The 17,425-nt window shown below is 38.1% G+C and overlaps 1 protein-coding gene across 1 annotated transcript in view; it reads left to right on the plus strand.

Moving 5' to 3' along the window:
* The window catches only part of cpe (carboxypeptidase E), a 28,413-nt gene that overhangs the window by 7,955 nt on the left and 3,033 nt on the right, over positions 1 to 17,425 (plus strand). The window contains exons 2-7 of the mRNA XM_067441774.1: positions 6,416 to 6,612; positions 8,686 to 8,853; positions 8,994 to 9,111; positions 15,878 to 16,060; positions 16,835 to 16,974; positions 17,114 to 17,213. Coding sequence (XP_067297875.1) covers positions 6,416 to 6,612; positions 8,686 to 8,853; positions 8,994 to 9,111; positions 15,878 to 16,060; positions 16,835 to 16,974; positions 17,114 to 17,213 — 906 coding nt within the window. The remainder of the gene's footprint in view (positions 1 to 6,415; positions 6,613 to 8,685; positions 8,854 to 8,993; positions 9,112 to 15,877; positions 16,061 to 16,834; positions 16,975 to 17,113; positions 17,214 to 17,425) is intronic.

The following is a 17,425-nucleotide window of genomic DNA, read 5'->3' on the forward strand; positions in this document are numbered from 1 at the left end:
CAGTTTCTGCTCTCTAAGGTGCTGCATTTCTCAGCGTTGAGCTCTCTGTTCTCTCAGTGTCTCACTTCTCTCTCACTGAGAGAGAGAGAGAGAGAGAGAGAGAGAGAGAGAGAGAGAGAGAGAGAGAGAGAGAGAGAGAGAGAGAGAGAGAGAGAGAGAGAGAGAGAGAGAGAGAGAGAGAGAGGGAAAGGTTAGCAGGAGGAGTTCCACTAAACATAATGCTGCACTAATGGGGAATAAAAATTGGTCAAATCAAATCTTGATTCTAAGGAAGAATAAGTAATTATTCGTAATTATAGCCAGTAAGATTAGAAGACTGTAAGTATTAAACATCACTTAAAGGGATAGTTCACCCAAAAATGAAAATTAGCCCATGATTTACTCACCCTCAATCATCCTAGGTGTATGTGACATTCTAATTTCAGATTAATACAATCAGAGTGGAATTTATGGAAAAAGTGTTGAAATTGCCTTCTTGGTGTTCAAGTTGCGTACATGACGTCTGACAAGCGTACCTGGTTGCGTATGCCTTTGAACTGCAGAGGCACTTTCAACACTATTTCCATAAACTGTATACAGAAGATGATTTTCCGAAATGTTACTTACTTTATAAAGTTTTAAATATGGATATTTTTCTTACACAAAAGCATGCAATCACTTCCAAAGGCATTTATTAACCTCCCGGAGCCGTGTGGAGCACGTTATTTGATGGACAGTTGCATTTTATGGACTTCAAAAACAGAACAACAATCACTGTCATTATAAAGCTTGGATTAGCCAGGACTTTTTTAATATAACTCCACTTTTATTCATCTGAAAGAAGGATGTCATATACACATTTTCCCTTACGGTGAGTAAAACATTAATTTTCATATTCGGGTGAACTATCCCTTTAAGCGAAACACAGGATGACCTATTAATATTCAAGAGAAGACCAGATCAGTGTTGTGCCATAAAACATCTTTATAGCATATAATTAAATCAAAATGCACATAATGCAAATGCATTAAATTGATCAATATTGGCAAAAAAGACATTTACAGATTTAATTATACAGATTTCAGATTTAATGATAGACATTATACAGATCTATTATACACTTTCTATTTGTCAAAGAATCCTGAAATCAATGTATCACAGATTACACACAAAACAATTAAGCATTACAACTGTTTTAACATTGATCATAATAAGAAATGTGTCTTGATCACTAAATCAATGATGAAAAATCAGCTTTGCCATCAAATAAATTACATTTTAAAATATGTTAAATGTGCATTGTGTAATATTTAGGAGGATCTATTGACAGAAATGCAATATAATATACATAACTGTTTTCCATTGTGTATAAAGACCTTACATAATGAACGTTACGTTATTACCTTAAAATGAGTCATTTCTACATACACTACGGGTCCCCTTACAGTGAAGTCACCATTTTCTGTCGTCATGTTTCTACAGTAGCCCTAAACGGACAAACTGCTCTACAGAGCGCTAGCTACTCTCTGCTGTCTCAGATGATTTGGCTTTGTCTTTACTTTAAATTAAATTGTTACTTTAAATTATAATTATATTTTACTGTATTTGTTTTTTTATTATATGTTTTATAAATGCAGCCTGAAGGGTCGTGTGTATATATATACGTCCAAATGTTTATCTGAAGGAATTATGATCTGTTTTATAAGTTTGTCTGTGACACTGAATCTTTATTTCAGGAAGTTTATTTGCGGTAGATAGTTGCAAGTAAGCATTATATCCTTTACATGTTGATGAACACTGATCTTTTACCCATGTCACTTAAATTAGGCTACATTAATATGTTAGATGGTTATAGATTTGTCTTAAAAACAGATGTGAGCGTACACAAATCACAAAAGGTATATCCAAGAAACAGAATGATGTGTCTTTAAATGTTTGTCTTCTTGAGGAATTGTCCCTAAAGGAGGTTAACATGCGTATGCTGTTTAACAGTTCTGATCTTTCAGTTGACGTATTTTCTTTGTGAGAAAGAGTAGAAAGAGAAAGAGGGATAAAGTGAGGAGGTAGGAGGACAATACAAAGAGAGGAAAGAATATATGAGATAAGTATGTGGAGGATGGTGTTGATGTTATAGAATATGTTTAGAGAGAGGGAGAGAGGTGATGTAGGCTGAATGGCTTTGAAATGTGTTATTTTACCCTTTTTGTTTGGCTGTTTCACTGATAGATTAGCGGTTTTCCCTCCCCTCCTGCCCGCACCTCACCTCATCTGTACAGCAGATGATGTCCTCATCACTGCTATCAAGACTGCTTTGTTTGGATAAGACTCAAATATATAAGAACTGTGTTTCATAAGAAAGGGAAAGTGTGTTCTTGTGTAGGATTTCACATTTATTGTGGTTATCTTTGATGAAATCCTTTCGACAACCTGATGGGAGTATAGGGAGGTGTATAAACTGTTTGGACAATGAAAATTCTTGAGAAAAAATGGAATTCACTGTATTAATACTTGAAGTATTGCATATTAATTCATGTAAAATAGTAGACCGTTATCAGTTTGATGGACACTTTTACTGTCACTGATATTCACACTGAAGTCTGTATATACAAATTGCAGATGTTCATCCATGCCTATGAATTGAATTCACATATATTTTATATCTAGTTTATTGATTAAATGTTAACATGAATGACAAATTGCAAGTATTGCCATGGAGATACACTAAAAATGGAGAAGAAGACTTGGCGCATGTGCATGCGTGACTGACTAGGGTCTAGACGTGGTGCTGACATCATCGTTTCACAAAATATATGGATTAGCTGTACACACAAAAACACAAGGCTGTCGGTTTCAGATTTTTTTACTCTGAAAAAATAGCGTTTTTTTAGGATCCCAAAATGCCAGATCCATCTGGATAAAAATCTTAGTAGATTTTATCTTAGCTGTGAGGTCAATGCCAATTGAATTTGGAACACCAAATTATTTATTGTATTATTATTCCTTCCTTGCTTATCAGCTAATATAAAATATATAATAATAATAATAATAATAATAAAAATAAAAATAATAACATTTAATGAAAGTTAAACAGCACATCCTGCATTAAAAAACCCTCAAAAAAATCAAAACAGAAAACACCTTCACACTTTCTCTCTCTCAGTCTTTCACACACTTTTTCTCACCCACCTTCCCATCTACACACACACACACACACACACACACACACACACACACACACACACACACACACACACACACACACACACACACACACACACACACACACACATACACACACACACACACACACACACACACACACACACACACACACACACACACACACACACACACACACACACACACACACATAGCACTTTCAGACGCACATTTCCTGCGGACAGGCCTGGGAATACTTTGCTTTGACTTTAACATCTGTGAAAGAATTTGGCAGTAATTTCATTTTGAAGTAGTTGGACCTTCAAAGACTGGTTGTAAATGTGACAGGGACATACATCGTTATTTAGGAGCCTGAACACACGCACTGTGGATATTCCACACATGCTTCTCTTTAATTGCGAGATGTAGAATATTTAGATGTTCAGGGGAGGCAATGAAATAGACGGCTATAAAAAGGCCAGAGCCTGCAAGGACCCCCGCTGAATAAAACAGCGCTTCCATCTGCTTCCAATCTGTGTGCATGGCTGGCAATCAAATGTGTGTTCACTGTATGTCTTTGTTTTCTGGCTTAACTGGTGTGTTGGCTTTTCTAAACTGGTCTTTCCAATGTAAACATCTATTTCAGAGCCCATGTCCTATATAAGGTGCTTGTATAATGTGCAATCGCAGGTAAACATAATTTACTTGTTGTGTATTTGTTAGCTCTTCGTCACAACAAATCAGTATTGTGTGCTTATCAGGCAGAATAGTTCTCGTGATTCTGAGATTACCAAAGAAACAAACGCTAAGTGTCCTTTCCTGGCCTCTGGTGATTTGTGCTTTTGTTTCGATGGATGAAATGTGTTTGCCTATGTTAGTGCTCAAGTTTGAGCACAAAATTGTTAGGGAGGGTTTAAATGGGTCAGGACATTGTGTAAAAAGAGAGAGGATTCTGGAAAGCTCTGAGGACATTACCTGAGCCCATGTTTGCATTAGGTTTAGTGTTTGAAATATAATATACGTGTTTTTGTTCTAGTGAGACAGGTATACTGTAGAGAACTTACTTCATTCTTTGGTGACTAGAGAGTTAAAAAATAATAGCATTTACTTGAAACTGAATTTATGCCATATAATGTAATTTCTCTGTAACTGTTGATGATTTCTTTTACTGACTGAACTTTTAAAAGTTAGTGTATGTGAAGTCTAAACTAATTCCTATTTTCATATTTTTAAATGCCTGAATAGTATTATACAAGGCATAGTGTCATAAATATATTTTACAAACATTTTGTTATGTTATAGCCTTAAAGTGGTGATGAATTGAGAAATCAACTTTCCTTTGAGCTTTTGACATATAAAAGGTCATGGTAATAATAGCCTCTAACTTTCTTGTTAGTCAAAGAAAAGTTTTTATAGACACCAGGCCCAGAAAACAATCTTGTGCTTCAATCTTACATCATAGCGCTACGAAACAGTCTCTACAGCATGTCTAGGCCAGTAGCCCCGCCCACCGACTCATGGAGCTGATTGGCTCGTGCTAGCTAGCCCACAACAATAAACATGCAGAGGAAGATAGCAAGATATTGGGCTATTCCTGGTTATGGAAAAACACAGACACTGCATAAGCTTCCTTCGGATCTTAATATTAGGAATGAGTGGTTGAACTTTATTTTTAGTGAAGTTCCAGCTCAAGTGGGGAAGACATGTTCACTGCGGGATCGTTTGTAAACAAATCTCCGGTCGATGCTGGATTTGGATCCGACAGGAATGGTGTAACACACTAACGCTGGGTTTTGATGGGCGTGCCGCACTGGAGACTTGGAAGTAAACGCCCACGGCTAGGATTGGATAAGATTTGCATATTTAATGAGCTCAAGCTCCCCTGTCAGTTTACATGAGGGAGAGGAGAGATTGAGGGAGAAGCGGCAACCAGAATGATTCTCTCGATCACAGGGCTCGTAAACGTCTTTATCAAACAAACACAATCATTTATTTATCATCCACCCACGATTGATTGGACTATTATTTTTATATTACACATAGCCCGCACAATCAGTCGATATATGAGCGAACCGCACACACACACACACACACACAGACACATGCGCACGCGCCACCCTTGTTATATCAAGTCGAGAGAGACAACAGCAAAGATCAAGAATGGAATATTATGAGATTCAACAGCCTGCCGGCCCGTACGTGTCTGATTCCAGCGAGCGAAAGATATGTTTCTGTTAGACACGTACACATAAGCAAAACAATCTATAACAATGCAATACTATTACATATAAAAATACGTTCTACTCACATGTTGCACCATTCCTGTCGGATCCAAATCCGGCATTGACCGGAGATTTGTTTACAAATGATCCCGCACTGCCACGTGAGCTGGAACTTCATTAAAAATAAAGTTCAACCACTCATTCCTAATATTAGGATCAGAAGGAAGCTTATGCAGCGACTGTGTTCTTCCATAACCAGGAATAGCGCAATATGTTAATCTTCCTCTGCTTATTAACTGTTTGTTGACCAGCTAGCACGAGTCCTCCATGAGTCGGTGGGCGAGGCTACTGGATTAGATGTGCTGTAGATTCCGTAGAGGCGGTGTCTCGTCGCGCAGTGACGTCAGTATTAAGCACAGGACCGTTTGCTGGGCCTGGTGTCTATAAAAACTTTTCTTTGACTAACAAGGACGTTTTCAGCTCTGAAACTTAGAGGATATTCTTATATTACCATGACCTTCTATATATCAAAAGCTCAAGGGAAACAAATTGGACATTTCAAACTCAGAAATAAAAGTTTTATAACTGAACGGGAACGTTAGAAAATATGTTCTTAGAACATATTTTTGTTTTAGTTTTTGAAATCAACAGTAATGTGATAAATGTGTCTTTAGTGAAGTCTTTTTATAATTTAAAATCTTAAAATCTAAGTTAAACTATATAATATTTTATTATTGATTTAATGTAATGTAAATGTTTTTTTCTTTTTATGTGTGGATCTCTATTCCTTATAACCCAGTGCCAATATAATACAAATTTATCCTCAAAGACATTCAATATGATCTGTTGGTAAGGTATTGGTGTTTTTTATTTTATTGATATATCTTTGAAGCAGTTGGCAATAACTATTTGAACATAAAACTCAAATACTACAGGTCACTTAAAAAAATAAAGCTTTAAATTACTGGTAAAGCATTATTTAGTTGTTATTTGTGTCAGTTAATTTGGATACAGACTTGTGTATTTATTAACAGTGTTTTTTGTGTGTGTGACAGGTGAGCCGGAGTTTAAGTACATTGGGAACATGCACGGTAATGAGGCTGTGGGCAGAGAGCTGCTCATCTATCTGGCCCAGTATCTCTGTAATGAGTACCAGGAGGGAAATGACACCATTATTGACCTGATCCACTCCACACGCATTCACATCATGCCCTCCATGAATCCTGATGGCTTTGAGAAAGCAGCCTCACAGGTAAACGCACACACACATACACACACACACACACACACACACACACACACACACACGCCTGGCTCACTATCTTTGTGGGGAATCTTCATAGGCGTAATGGTTTTTATATCGTACAAACCGTAATTTCTATCCCCCTACACTGCCCCTGCCCCTAAACCTCCCCATCACAGGAAACATTCTGCATTTTTACTTTCTCAAAAAACTTATACTGTATGATTTATAAGCCTTTTGAAAAGTGGGGATCGCTGGCTGGTTCCCACAATGTAGGTAATCTCAGGTTTTACTATCCTTATGGGGACATTTGGTCCTTACAATGTGATTTAAACAAGGGCACACACACACACACACACACACACACACACACACACACACACACACACACACACACACACACACACACACACACACACACACACTTCTTTCACAATAAAAGAAGAATCTAAATTCTAAAATGCAGTTGTATCTCTTCATAAACTGTATATATAGACCGAATCATATTTAGAACTATGAAACAAGATAGACGACCGTATTCTTCTGCTAAAGTAATATGACATTTACAGTAAGCCCTGGTTGTACAGTATTTTGAGCTAAGTCTGGTCTTCAACATCTTTTAGCAGAGAGTTGTTGGCAGAATGCAGGGGTGCTGATTTCATAACACTGTTGTGGTTTACCACATCCTTATGCTGCCTGCACTCACACAAGTGTTGGCTTTGACATTTCAAGAAACATTTGACATATTTTATACACAAGGTCCCTGGTCTTTTACTTTTATGTTTGTTAAGGGGAAACCAAGAGATTATTAAACACCTCTCTGGGATGTGGTTTACCACACTGCTTCAGCTGTACTAAATGTCTATGCTGACCCACACAGCAAACATGCGTCGTCTATGGGCTTTTGTGATTGTTTCAGGGGTGGATGGAAAGTTCTGTCCTGGAAACTCTGAGTACTTAGACACATATTTTTTAGTACATATAGCACATTTTTAATTTAAATTTCACTAGAAAATGATTTCAGTAGGACAGAGAGGATGACAGAGATCATTGATAGGGTAAAGGCTTATGTCAGTGATACGGGTTTTATTTGTACGTTAAAACAGTTGTAAGGGTTGTATTCAGACTTCCTCCTTCAGCCAAACTCCCTTTACAAGACTCTGGCATTTCCTGTAGCGTCTGCAAAATGACAAGTAACCTAAGTGATTTCCTCCACACCAGTCTGAAATGCAGTCTCCATATCAGTCTGTTTTTACTGTCACCTGTGCGTTCAGAACTTCTGAAAAAAAAAAAAAAACTTAAATCCACTTGGTTTGACAGTCTACCAAACTGGCTAGTTTGGTCTATTGGCTGGTTTTAGAGGGGTTGTGGGCATTTTTTAGCTTGTCAGGCTGGAAGACCAGCTGGTCACCTTGATGAACCTTGAACCAGCTGAATACTATCTTGGAGGAGACCAACTAAACTAACTAACTTTGTAATAAAATAAATACACCAAACACATTTTTCTACTGAATATTTGTATTTTAAGTAAGTGCTGTTCTTTTGAACTTTCTGTTCATCAATGAATCTTGACAAAAGTATCATGATTTCAGATAAAACAAAGCTTTCAATGTTGATAGTAATACTTAATATTTCTTTAGCACCAAATCAGTATATTAGAATGATTTCTGAAGGATCATGAAGTTTGGAGTAATGATGCTGAAAATGAAAACCAATTATAAAAATATTTCACAATATTACTATTTTTACTATATTTTGTATCAAATAAAATGCAGCCTTTGTGACGTATTAAAGATGCGTGTGTGTGTTTGGTTAACAAACACACATACACACACACACACACACAAATAAAATTCTTTCATTATATTTATGCACCTTCATTTCATTTCAAACCCACATGCTGTTTTTGTTTTTTTGTAGAATACAAAAATATTTGTTTTAATGTTTTTGATCTTCACGCAGCTATTTTACATAAAACATTTGATAGTGATTTTGGCTGTCAAGCTCTCTATTTTTTTAATCTATGTTTTTAATGATTGTGATAATTCTGCTAATGATATCATTATTATAATATATGTTCAGCCTGGTGAGATGAAAGACTGGTTTGTGGGCCGCAGCAATGCTCAAGGGATTGATCTGAACCGCAACTTTCCAGATCTTGATCGCATCGTCTACATGAACGAAAGAGAGGGAGGAGCCAACAACCACCTCCTAAAAAACATGAAGAAAGCTGTGGATGAAAACACCAAGGTGAGAAAGGGTTTGATCAACTGTTTTAACAAAAACAATTTTTTTTATTGCAGTACGGTGTCAGTAGTGTTATACATTTAGAACAGAATCAGTGGTTTTTGGGCTGGTAAAATGAATGATTCGACCTATGTATGTTACAGCTCGCACCAGAAACTAAGGCTGTCATTCACTGGATTATAGACATTCCATTTGTCCTGTCAGCCAATCTGCATGGAGGAGACGTGGTGGCCAACTACCCATATGATGAGACACGCAGTGGTGAGAAACCACACATACACACAAAAAACACACAAACTTTATTTTATATATATATATATATATATATATATATATATATATATATATATATATATATATATATATATATATATATATATATATATATATATACACAGGTCCTGTGAAAATTTTTGCATATTGTGATAAAAGTTAATTAATTTCCATAATGTAATGATAAAATTAAACTTTCATATATTTTAGATTCATTGCACACCAACTGAAATATTTCAGGTCTTTTATTGTTTTAATACTGATGATTTTGGCATACAGCTCATGAAAAACCCCAAATTCCTATCTCAAAAAATTAGCATATCATGAAAAGGTTCTCTAAACGAGCTATTAACCTAATCATCTGAATCAACTAATTAACTCTAAACACCTGCAAAAGATTCCTGATGCTTTTAAAAACTCCCAGCCTGGTTCATTACTCAAAACCGCAATCATGGGTAAGACTGCTGACCCGACCCTGTCCAGAAGGCCATCATTAACACCCTCAAGCGAGAGGGTAAGACACAGAAAGACATTTCCTGAATGAATAGGCTGTTCCCAGAGTGCTGTATCAAGGCACCTCAGTGGGAAGTCTGTGGGAAGGAAAAAGTATGGCAAAAAATGCTTCACAACGAGAAGAGGTGACCGGACCCTGAGGAAGATTGTAGAGAAGGACCGATTCCAGACCTTGGGGGACCTGCGGAAGCAGTGGACTGAGTCTGGAGTAGAAACATCCAGAGCTACAGGTGCCGCATTCCCCAGGTCAAGCCACTTTGGGCTACAGAGAAGCAGCACTGGACTGTTGCTCAGTGGTCCAAAGTTCTTTTTTCGGATGAAAGCAAATATTGCATGTCATTCGGAAATCAAGGTGCCAGAGTCTGGAGGAAGACTGGGGAGAAGGAAATGCCAAAATGCCTGAAGTCCAGTGTCAAGTACCCACAGTCAGTGATGGTCTGGGGTGCCATGTCAGCTGCTGTTGGTCCACTGTGTTTTTTCAAGGGCAAGGTCAATGCAGCTAGCTATCAGGAGATTTTGGAGGACTTCATGCTCCCATCTGCTGAAAAGCTTTATGGAGATGAAGATTTCGTTTTTCAACACGACCTGGCACCTGCTCACAGTGCCAAAACCACTGGTAAATGGTTTACTGACCATGGTATTACTGTGCTCAATTGGCCTGCCAACTTTCCTGACCTGAACCCCAGAGAGAATCTGTGGGATATTGTGAAGAGAAAGTTGAGAGACGCAAGACCCAACACTCTGGATGAGCTTAAGGCCGCTATCGAAGCATCCTGGGCCTCCATAACACCTCAGCAGTGCCACAGGCTGATTGTCACCATGCCACGCCGCATTGAAGCAGTAATTTCTGCAAAAGGATTCCCGACCAAGTATTGAATGCATAACTGAACATAATTATTGGAAGGTTGCCTTTTTTTTTGTATTCAAAACACTTTTCTCTCCGAGGCAGATATTTCTAAACTCATCCTTTCCAATCACCCTACTACCTGTCCACTTGATCCTATACCCACTCACCTCCTTCAGGCTATTTCTTCTTCAATAACTCCTGCACTCACTCACATTGTCAACACTTCTCTTCACACGGGAACCTTTCCCACAGCATTTAAGCAGGCTCGGGTAACCCCACTGCTTAAGAAACCCTCTCTGAATCCAGCACTTTTAGAAAACTTCAGACCGGTTTCCCTTCTGCCTTTCATTGCAAAGACCCTTGAGCGAGTTGTGTTCAATCAACTCTCTATGTTTCTTGAACGGAACACCCTCCTAGACAACAACCAATCCGGCTTCAAAAGCAGCCATTCGACCGAGACTGCCTTGCTCTCGGTAACTGAGGCACTGAGACTGGCAAAAGCAGCTTCCAAATCCTCAGTGCTCATTCTGCTGGATCTGTCTGCTGCTTTTGACACAGTTAACCACCAGATCCTCCTGTCAACACTTAAGAAGACGGGGATCTCAGGAACTGCTCTCCAGTGGTTCAGGTCTTACCTCTCTGGTAGATCCTACAGGGTGTCATGGAGAGGTGTAGTGTCTAAGTCACATCATCTAGATACTGGGGTTCCCCAGGGCTCAGTCCTTGGACCACTTCTCTTCTCCATCTACATGTCATCATTAGGTTCTGTCATTCAGAAACACGGCTTCTCCTATCACTGCTATGCTGATGACACTCAAATCTACTTCACATTTCAACCAGATGATCCTACAGTCAGTGTTCGTATCGCTGCCTGTCATTTCGTATCGCTGACATTTCTGACTGGATGAAAGAGCATCATCTTAAACTCAATCTTGCAAAGACAGAATTACTTGTTTTCTCAACCAACCCAGCACTTCATCAAAATTTCTCCATTCAGCTTGGTTCATCGACCATAACTCCATCAAGGACAGCCAGGAACCTTGGAGTTGTGATTGATGACCAGTTAAACTTCACTGACCACATTACGGCAATAGCCCGGTCCTGCAGATTTGCTTTATACAACATTAGAAAGATTAGACCCTTCCTATCAGAACAGGCTGCACAACTCCTGGTTCAAGCTCTTGTTCTCTCCAGACTGGACTATTGTAATGCTCTTCTGGCTGGGCTTCCAGCATGCGCTATCAAACCCTTGCAGCTGATCCAGAATGCAGCGGTGAGAGTGGTCTTTAATGAGCCGAAGAGAGCGCATGTTACGCCTCTCTTCATCAAACTGCACTGGTTGCCAATGGCTGCTCGCATCAAATTTAAGGCACTAGTTATCACCTACAAAACAACCACTGGCTCTGCACCAATATACCTAAACTCACTTGTTCAGACTTACACACCCTCCAGAAGCTTGCGTTCTGCGAGTGAGAGGCGCCTCGTGGTTCCATCCCAAAGAGGCATGAAATCGCTCTCGCGGAAATTTTCCTGGACCGTTCCCACCTGGTGGAATGACCTGCCGATCTCAATTCATGCTGCCGTGTCTGTAGCCATTTTTAAAAAACATCTTAAGACACATCTTTTCCAATTGCACCTGACCAATACAGAATAGCACTTACTGATCACCACAGCAACTACCAAAAAGCGCACACTCCTGGATCATATCTACGTCTCTCATCCGGATTTTTTGCCTTCAGGCGGGTATGTTACATAGTTATCATAACTATCAAAATCCAGTGTTCTGTATTTTGCGTATGTGAGTTTTTGTTGTAGATGGCTAATGCTGCGCGTTTAGCTAGAATGCCATACAAAACCAACCCATTGGGCCACTGAATCTGCATTAACGACAACAGTTGGGGCATCAGCCTTAGTCCTAATGGGTTGTTATCTTAGCTATCAAAATCCAGTGTTTTGTATTTTGCGTACGTGAGTTTTTGTTGTAGATGTCTATAAAAAAATATATATAATAATTGTGTACTGTGCTAATTAATTGAGACTTCTTACAGCTCTTACAGGTTGTTGGCCTTGTCTGTTTCGTTGCTTCTATTGCTCTCCCCTTTTTTGTAAGTCGCTTTGGATAAAAGCGTCTGCTAAATGATTAAATGTAAATGTAAATGTCTTTTATTGGTCGGATAAAATATGCTAATTTTTTGAGGTTTTCATGAGCTGTATGCCAAAATCATCAGTATTAAAACAATAAAAGACCTGAAATATTTCATTTGGTGTGCAATGAATCTAAAATATATGACAGTTAAATTTTTATCATTACATTATGGAAAATAATGAACTTTTGCACATTTTTTGAGAAGGACCTGTGTACACTTACTGTAAAAAATTTTTTTTATATTTTTTTGTTGGTTTAACTTAAAAAAGTAAGTAACCTTGTTGCCTTAAAATTTTGAGTTTATTAAAATTAAAAATTTGAGTTGATACAATAAAGGAAATTTGTTTAATAAGTAGAAACTCAAAATATTTTTGTATCTGAACCACATAAAAAATTTGATAAATCATGAAAATAGCACTATTTGGCATGTTTCACTGCGTCATCAGAAATAATACACACAATTACCCAATATGCTTACAAAATCTTTTATTAATATTTTAATAAAGGTTGTCGGATCTCAAAAAAATGTTCATTGTATTAACTCAATGAACTCAAAATTGTAAGGCAACCAGGTAACTTTTTTTCTAAATAATTTTTTACAGTGTATATATATATATATATATATATATATATATATATATATATATATAATTCAAAGGTTTATAGTCAGTAAGTTAATACTTTTATTCAGCAAGGATGCAATACATTGATCAAACGTGACAGTTAAGACTTTGACATTTATATTTCAAATAAATGCTGAACTTTCTATTTGTAAAAAAATCCATCCGTTTTAAAGGAAAACAAGCTTTCCTTTAATGATTTCTGAAGGAACATGTGAATCTGATTCTGGAAATTCAGCTTTGACATTCATTAATAAATTACATTTTAAAATATATTTAAATAGAAATATAATCATTAATAAAATAACATTAATAATAAAAATATTAATAAAATAAAATAAATTAATTATTAATTAGTCTTTATTAATATTTGTAGATTTTTTACTTTATTTTTATCAAATTAATAACATTTGAAAATTTGTGTAATTAGTACACAGTAATCTTAAACATTACACACACCTTTTTGCATGATTCAACATCATTTGACCCATTAATTCATCTTTTCTACAAGAGTATTTCCTCATCATCTTCCAGGTTTTTTCAGTTTTATTTCTGACTTTTGGTTTTTCTTCATTATTTCCGGTGTTTTCTTTCTGTTGAAAGTGCAAGTGACATGTGAAGGCCAAGTATGGTAACCCATAATTTGTCCTCTGCATTTAACCCATCCAAGTTAGCGCACACACATTAAGAGCAGTAAGTACTGAACACACACACACACACACACACACACACACACACACACACACACTGCAAACCGTGGACACACACCCAGAGCAAGGGGGCAGCCATTTTGCTGTGGAGACAGTAGTGATCGGGGTTTAGGTGTACCTCAGTCATTTCCTGCCGCCGCTACCGGTTACCAGTCTGATTCTAACCATTAGGCCACGACTGCCTGGTTGACTGTTGACTTTTGTCACGGTTACCTATGGCTCTTTTCCACCAAGCGGTGCGGTTCAGTGCAGTTTGGTTAGGTACACAACTTTTGCCGTTTCCATTTCCAGAAGTTGTGAACCAGACTGTACCACTTTTTGGCACCCTTCCTTTGGGGTGCCTAGCAAAATAGTCCAGTACTAAAGTGTGGTAGCTAGACTCACTGTAGAATGTTGATTGGTCACTTGCGCAGCTGTGTTTATCGCTGCAGATTTGGCTCAAACAAGGAATGTTGTCTTCTGGTGACAACAGCCACATGCCCAGAAGCAAGAACAAGATCTTCTGTATGTCGTCCACTGTGATGCTTTCTTCTTTGCACAAGAAGGATGTTGATCACTACACTGCGCCTAGCATAAGGGTGCTGTTTAAATCAAGTCAACTCAAGTCAACTTTTTTTATATAGCGCTTTTACAATGACGATTGTTTCAAAGCAGCTTCACAGTGTTAAAGGAACACTCCACCGTTTTTAGAAATACGGCTTATTCAACTTCTTTCCTACAAATGCATTTTTGTCTCAGTGCAAGCATTGTTTTAAGTTTGGCAGGGTCGCCGCTAGCTTAGCTTAGCATAATTAATGGAATCCTATGTTGCCAGCTAGCATGTCCCAAGTAAAAGTGATCCAAAAAAAAAAAAATACACCTAATTACTTCTTGTGGCCTACGTGTTCACTACAGGTAATAGCGATGCAGATTAAGACTAGGCGATTTAAAGGCAGATATTGATTTAGGACTATATTATAGGGAAGCACTTCTACTTGGACGCAGAGATATCACTCAACACATTGTGATCGCTCAACCGCCGGAGGACGTGAGGATGAGAGCCATGATATCTCTGCGCACAACTAGCAGTGCTTAATCTGTGCTTCCCCATAATATAGTCCCAAGTAAATATCTGCCTATAGGAAATCGCCTAGTCTTAATCTGCATCACTATTACTTGTTGTGAATACGCAGGCCGGAAGAAGTAATTAGGTGGGTGTTTTTAAAAAAATCACTTTTACTCTGGACATACTCTGCAACATACGATTCCATTCATTGCTAAGCTAAATGTAGTATAGAAGCTGAATAAGCCCTATTTCTAAAAACAGTGGAGTGTTCCTTTAAACAGGAAAATATTGCAAAAAAAAATTGATTCAGCTGTACAGTCGTTCTGCAATAACGGTGATGTTATCAGCTCATTTCAGTTTATCATATAGCGAAATTGTGGGCAGATCAGTAATAAAGCTGATACAGTTGATTTAGTTTTTTTTGGGGGGGGGGGGTATTTAGTTTTTGGATAACTTTAGTTAGCATTTTAGTGTCCTCAACTGAGCAAGACAAATCATACTTTAACATTCCGAATCATACTGTACTGTACTGTACTGATCCGTATCGATCCATGGAAACGAGCCATTATATTTTTTTATTTGATTTCACACACCTGTTCCTCATTTTGATCCTTGGTTAGTTGTGTATATAATGCCCTCAGTTTCCTTCATTCATTGTTTTGTGCTGTCTGTGCCTTGCTTAGCACGCTGTTACATTGCATTTTTGTTTGTCAATTATTCTTTCGGCTAAAAAAAAAAGTTACGCTGATATTAGCTCTGCCTCGCCTCACCTCGTCTTCTACCTCTGAGCTGACGTTATGAAACGTGATGGGGTGTTTGTAATGTAATTGAAGTGGTAATGATAGAACTGTTTTTTTTCTGTTTGTCCATCAGGTTCTACTCATGAATATAGTGCTAGTCCAGATGATCTGGCGTTTAAGACTTTGGCTAAAGCCTACTCCAGCTATAACCCAGTGATGTCTGACCCAAACCGGCCGCCGTGCCGCAAGAATGATGATGACTCCAGCTTCAAAGAGGGCATCACCAACGGAGGAGCCTGGTACAGCGTGCCTGGAGGTAACAATGCACAGCTTTAGGAAATTTCTCATCTGGTGTCTGTATTACTTGTGCTGTACATCAGAACATCTGTATAAAGGAGTTTATTCATCTGTCATTTTCCCTCTTTTCTTAGGAAAAACTTATGGGTATTAGGTTTAGGGGTAGGAATATGGTTAGCATTACACTTTCGGACAAGAATGTTGTTCCAGGCTCAACAAAATATGTTGACCCAGAAACATCTCACTCTGCAAAATCAGGATGGACATATATGCTTCCTCTGGACATACATCCTGCCTGATGTATATTTTCTATGCTTTTTTTTCATAAAGGCTAAAAGCCGAAGATGTAATACCAGATTTGTAAAGAAAACTAACAGTTTTTAAAAGGCTGAACTTTCAAGAGATCAAATGGAGGTATATTATATGTTTAAAGCTTTATTTAGTTGGAAGGAAACTTGGAAATTCATAGAAATGCCATGAAAAAGGCAGGGGAATTAATTTATCAAAAGTTTGCAGTCAATTTCTAGAGATTTGTGGCAGCAGATTAGGGAAGGCCTGATAACATGGCCTGAACATATTTGGGATTAATTGGAACACCAGTTTCAAGCATCACCCAAAAATGTAGTGGAACAAATTCCTGGAAGAGTGGAAGCTTTTAATAGCAGCAAGGGGGGATTAATGCAGATGGTTTTGAAATTAAATGTGCAATCACAAATCACATGAGTGGGTGTTTGGGTGTCCACATACTGGCCATGTTCAGCCCTTGATCTTTCTTGTTCTTTCTGACTGTCAGGTATGCAAGACTTCAACTATCTGAGCAGTAATTGTTTTGAGATCACTCTGGAACTGAGCTGTGATAAGTTTCCTCCTGAGGACACACTCAAGCAGTACTGGGAACAGAACCGCAATTCACTCGTCAACTACATAGAGCAGGTACGCCTGAATCCTTTGCTTTACATGCCTAGTGCTGACAGGAGGAGAGGGTTGTTTTGTTTTCTGTTAAGCTCAGACATATGAGTCAGGATTAGAGGGGGGTAGTTTCATCTCTTTTGATCACTTATGTCCTTCGCAGGTTCATAGAGGAGTAGCGGGGTTTGTTCGTGATCTCCAGGGGAACCCCATCTCAAACGCTTCTATTTCTGTTGAAGGAATCGACCACGACATCACCTCAGGTACACACACAGCAATTTAATTATATAAAGGCTAGGATCCTCTAGCATAATTAAAGCTGCAATCCATAAATTCATTTTTGTGTCATTATAGCATGTCTGTATACATAAAGAAGGAGTCCTGGGTAATAGGTTATATTGCATGTGAGGATGCTGCAGGTGGCGGATCATTTATCAGTCCCTCCAGTTTTTCGCGATTCCGCCATCGCTGAATA

The sequence above is a fragment of the Pseudorasbora parva genome, chromosome 4, assembly GCF_024679245.1.
Source record: "Pseudorasbora parva isolate DD20220531a chromosome 4, ASM2467924v1, whole genome shotgun sequence".
Classification (NCBI taxonomy): domain Eukaryota; kingdom Metazoa; phylum Chordata; class Actinopteri; order Cypriniformes; family Gobionidae; genus Pseudorasbora; species Pseudorasbora parva.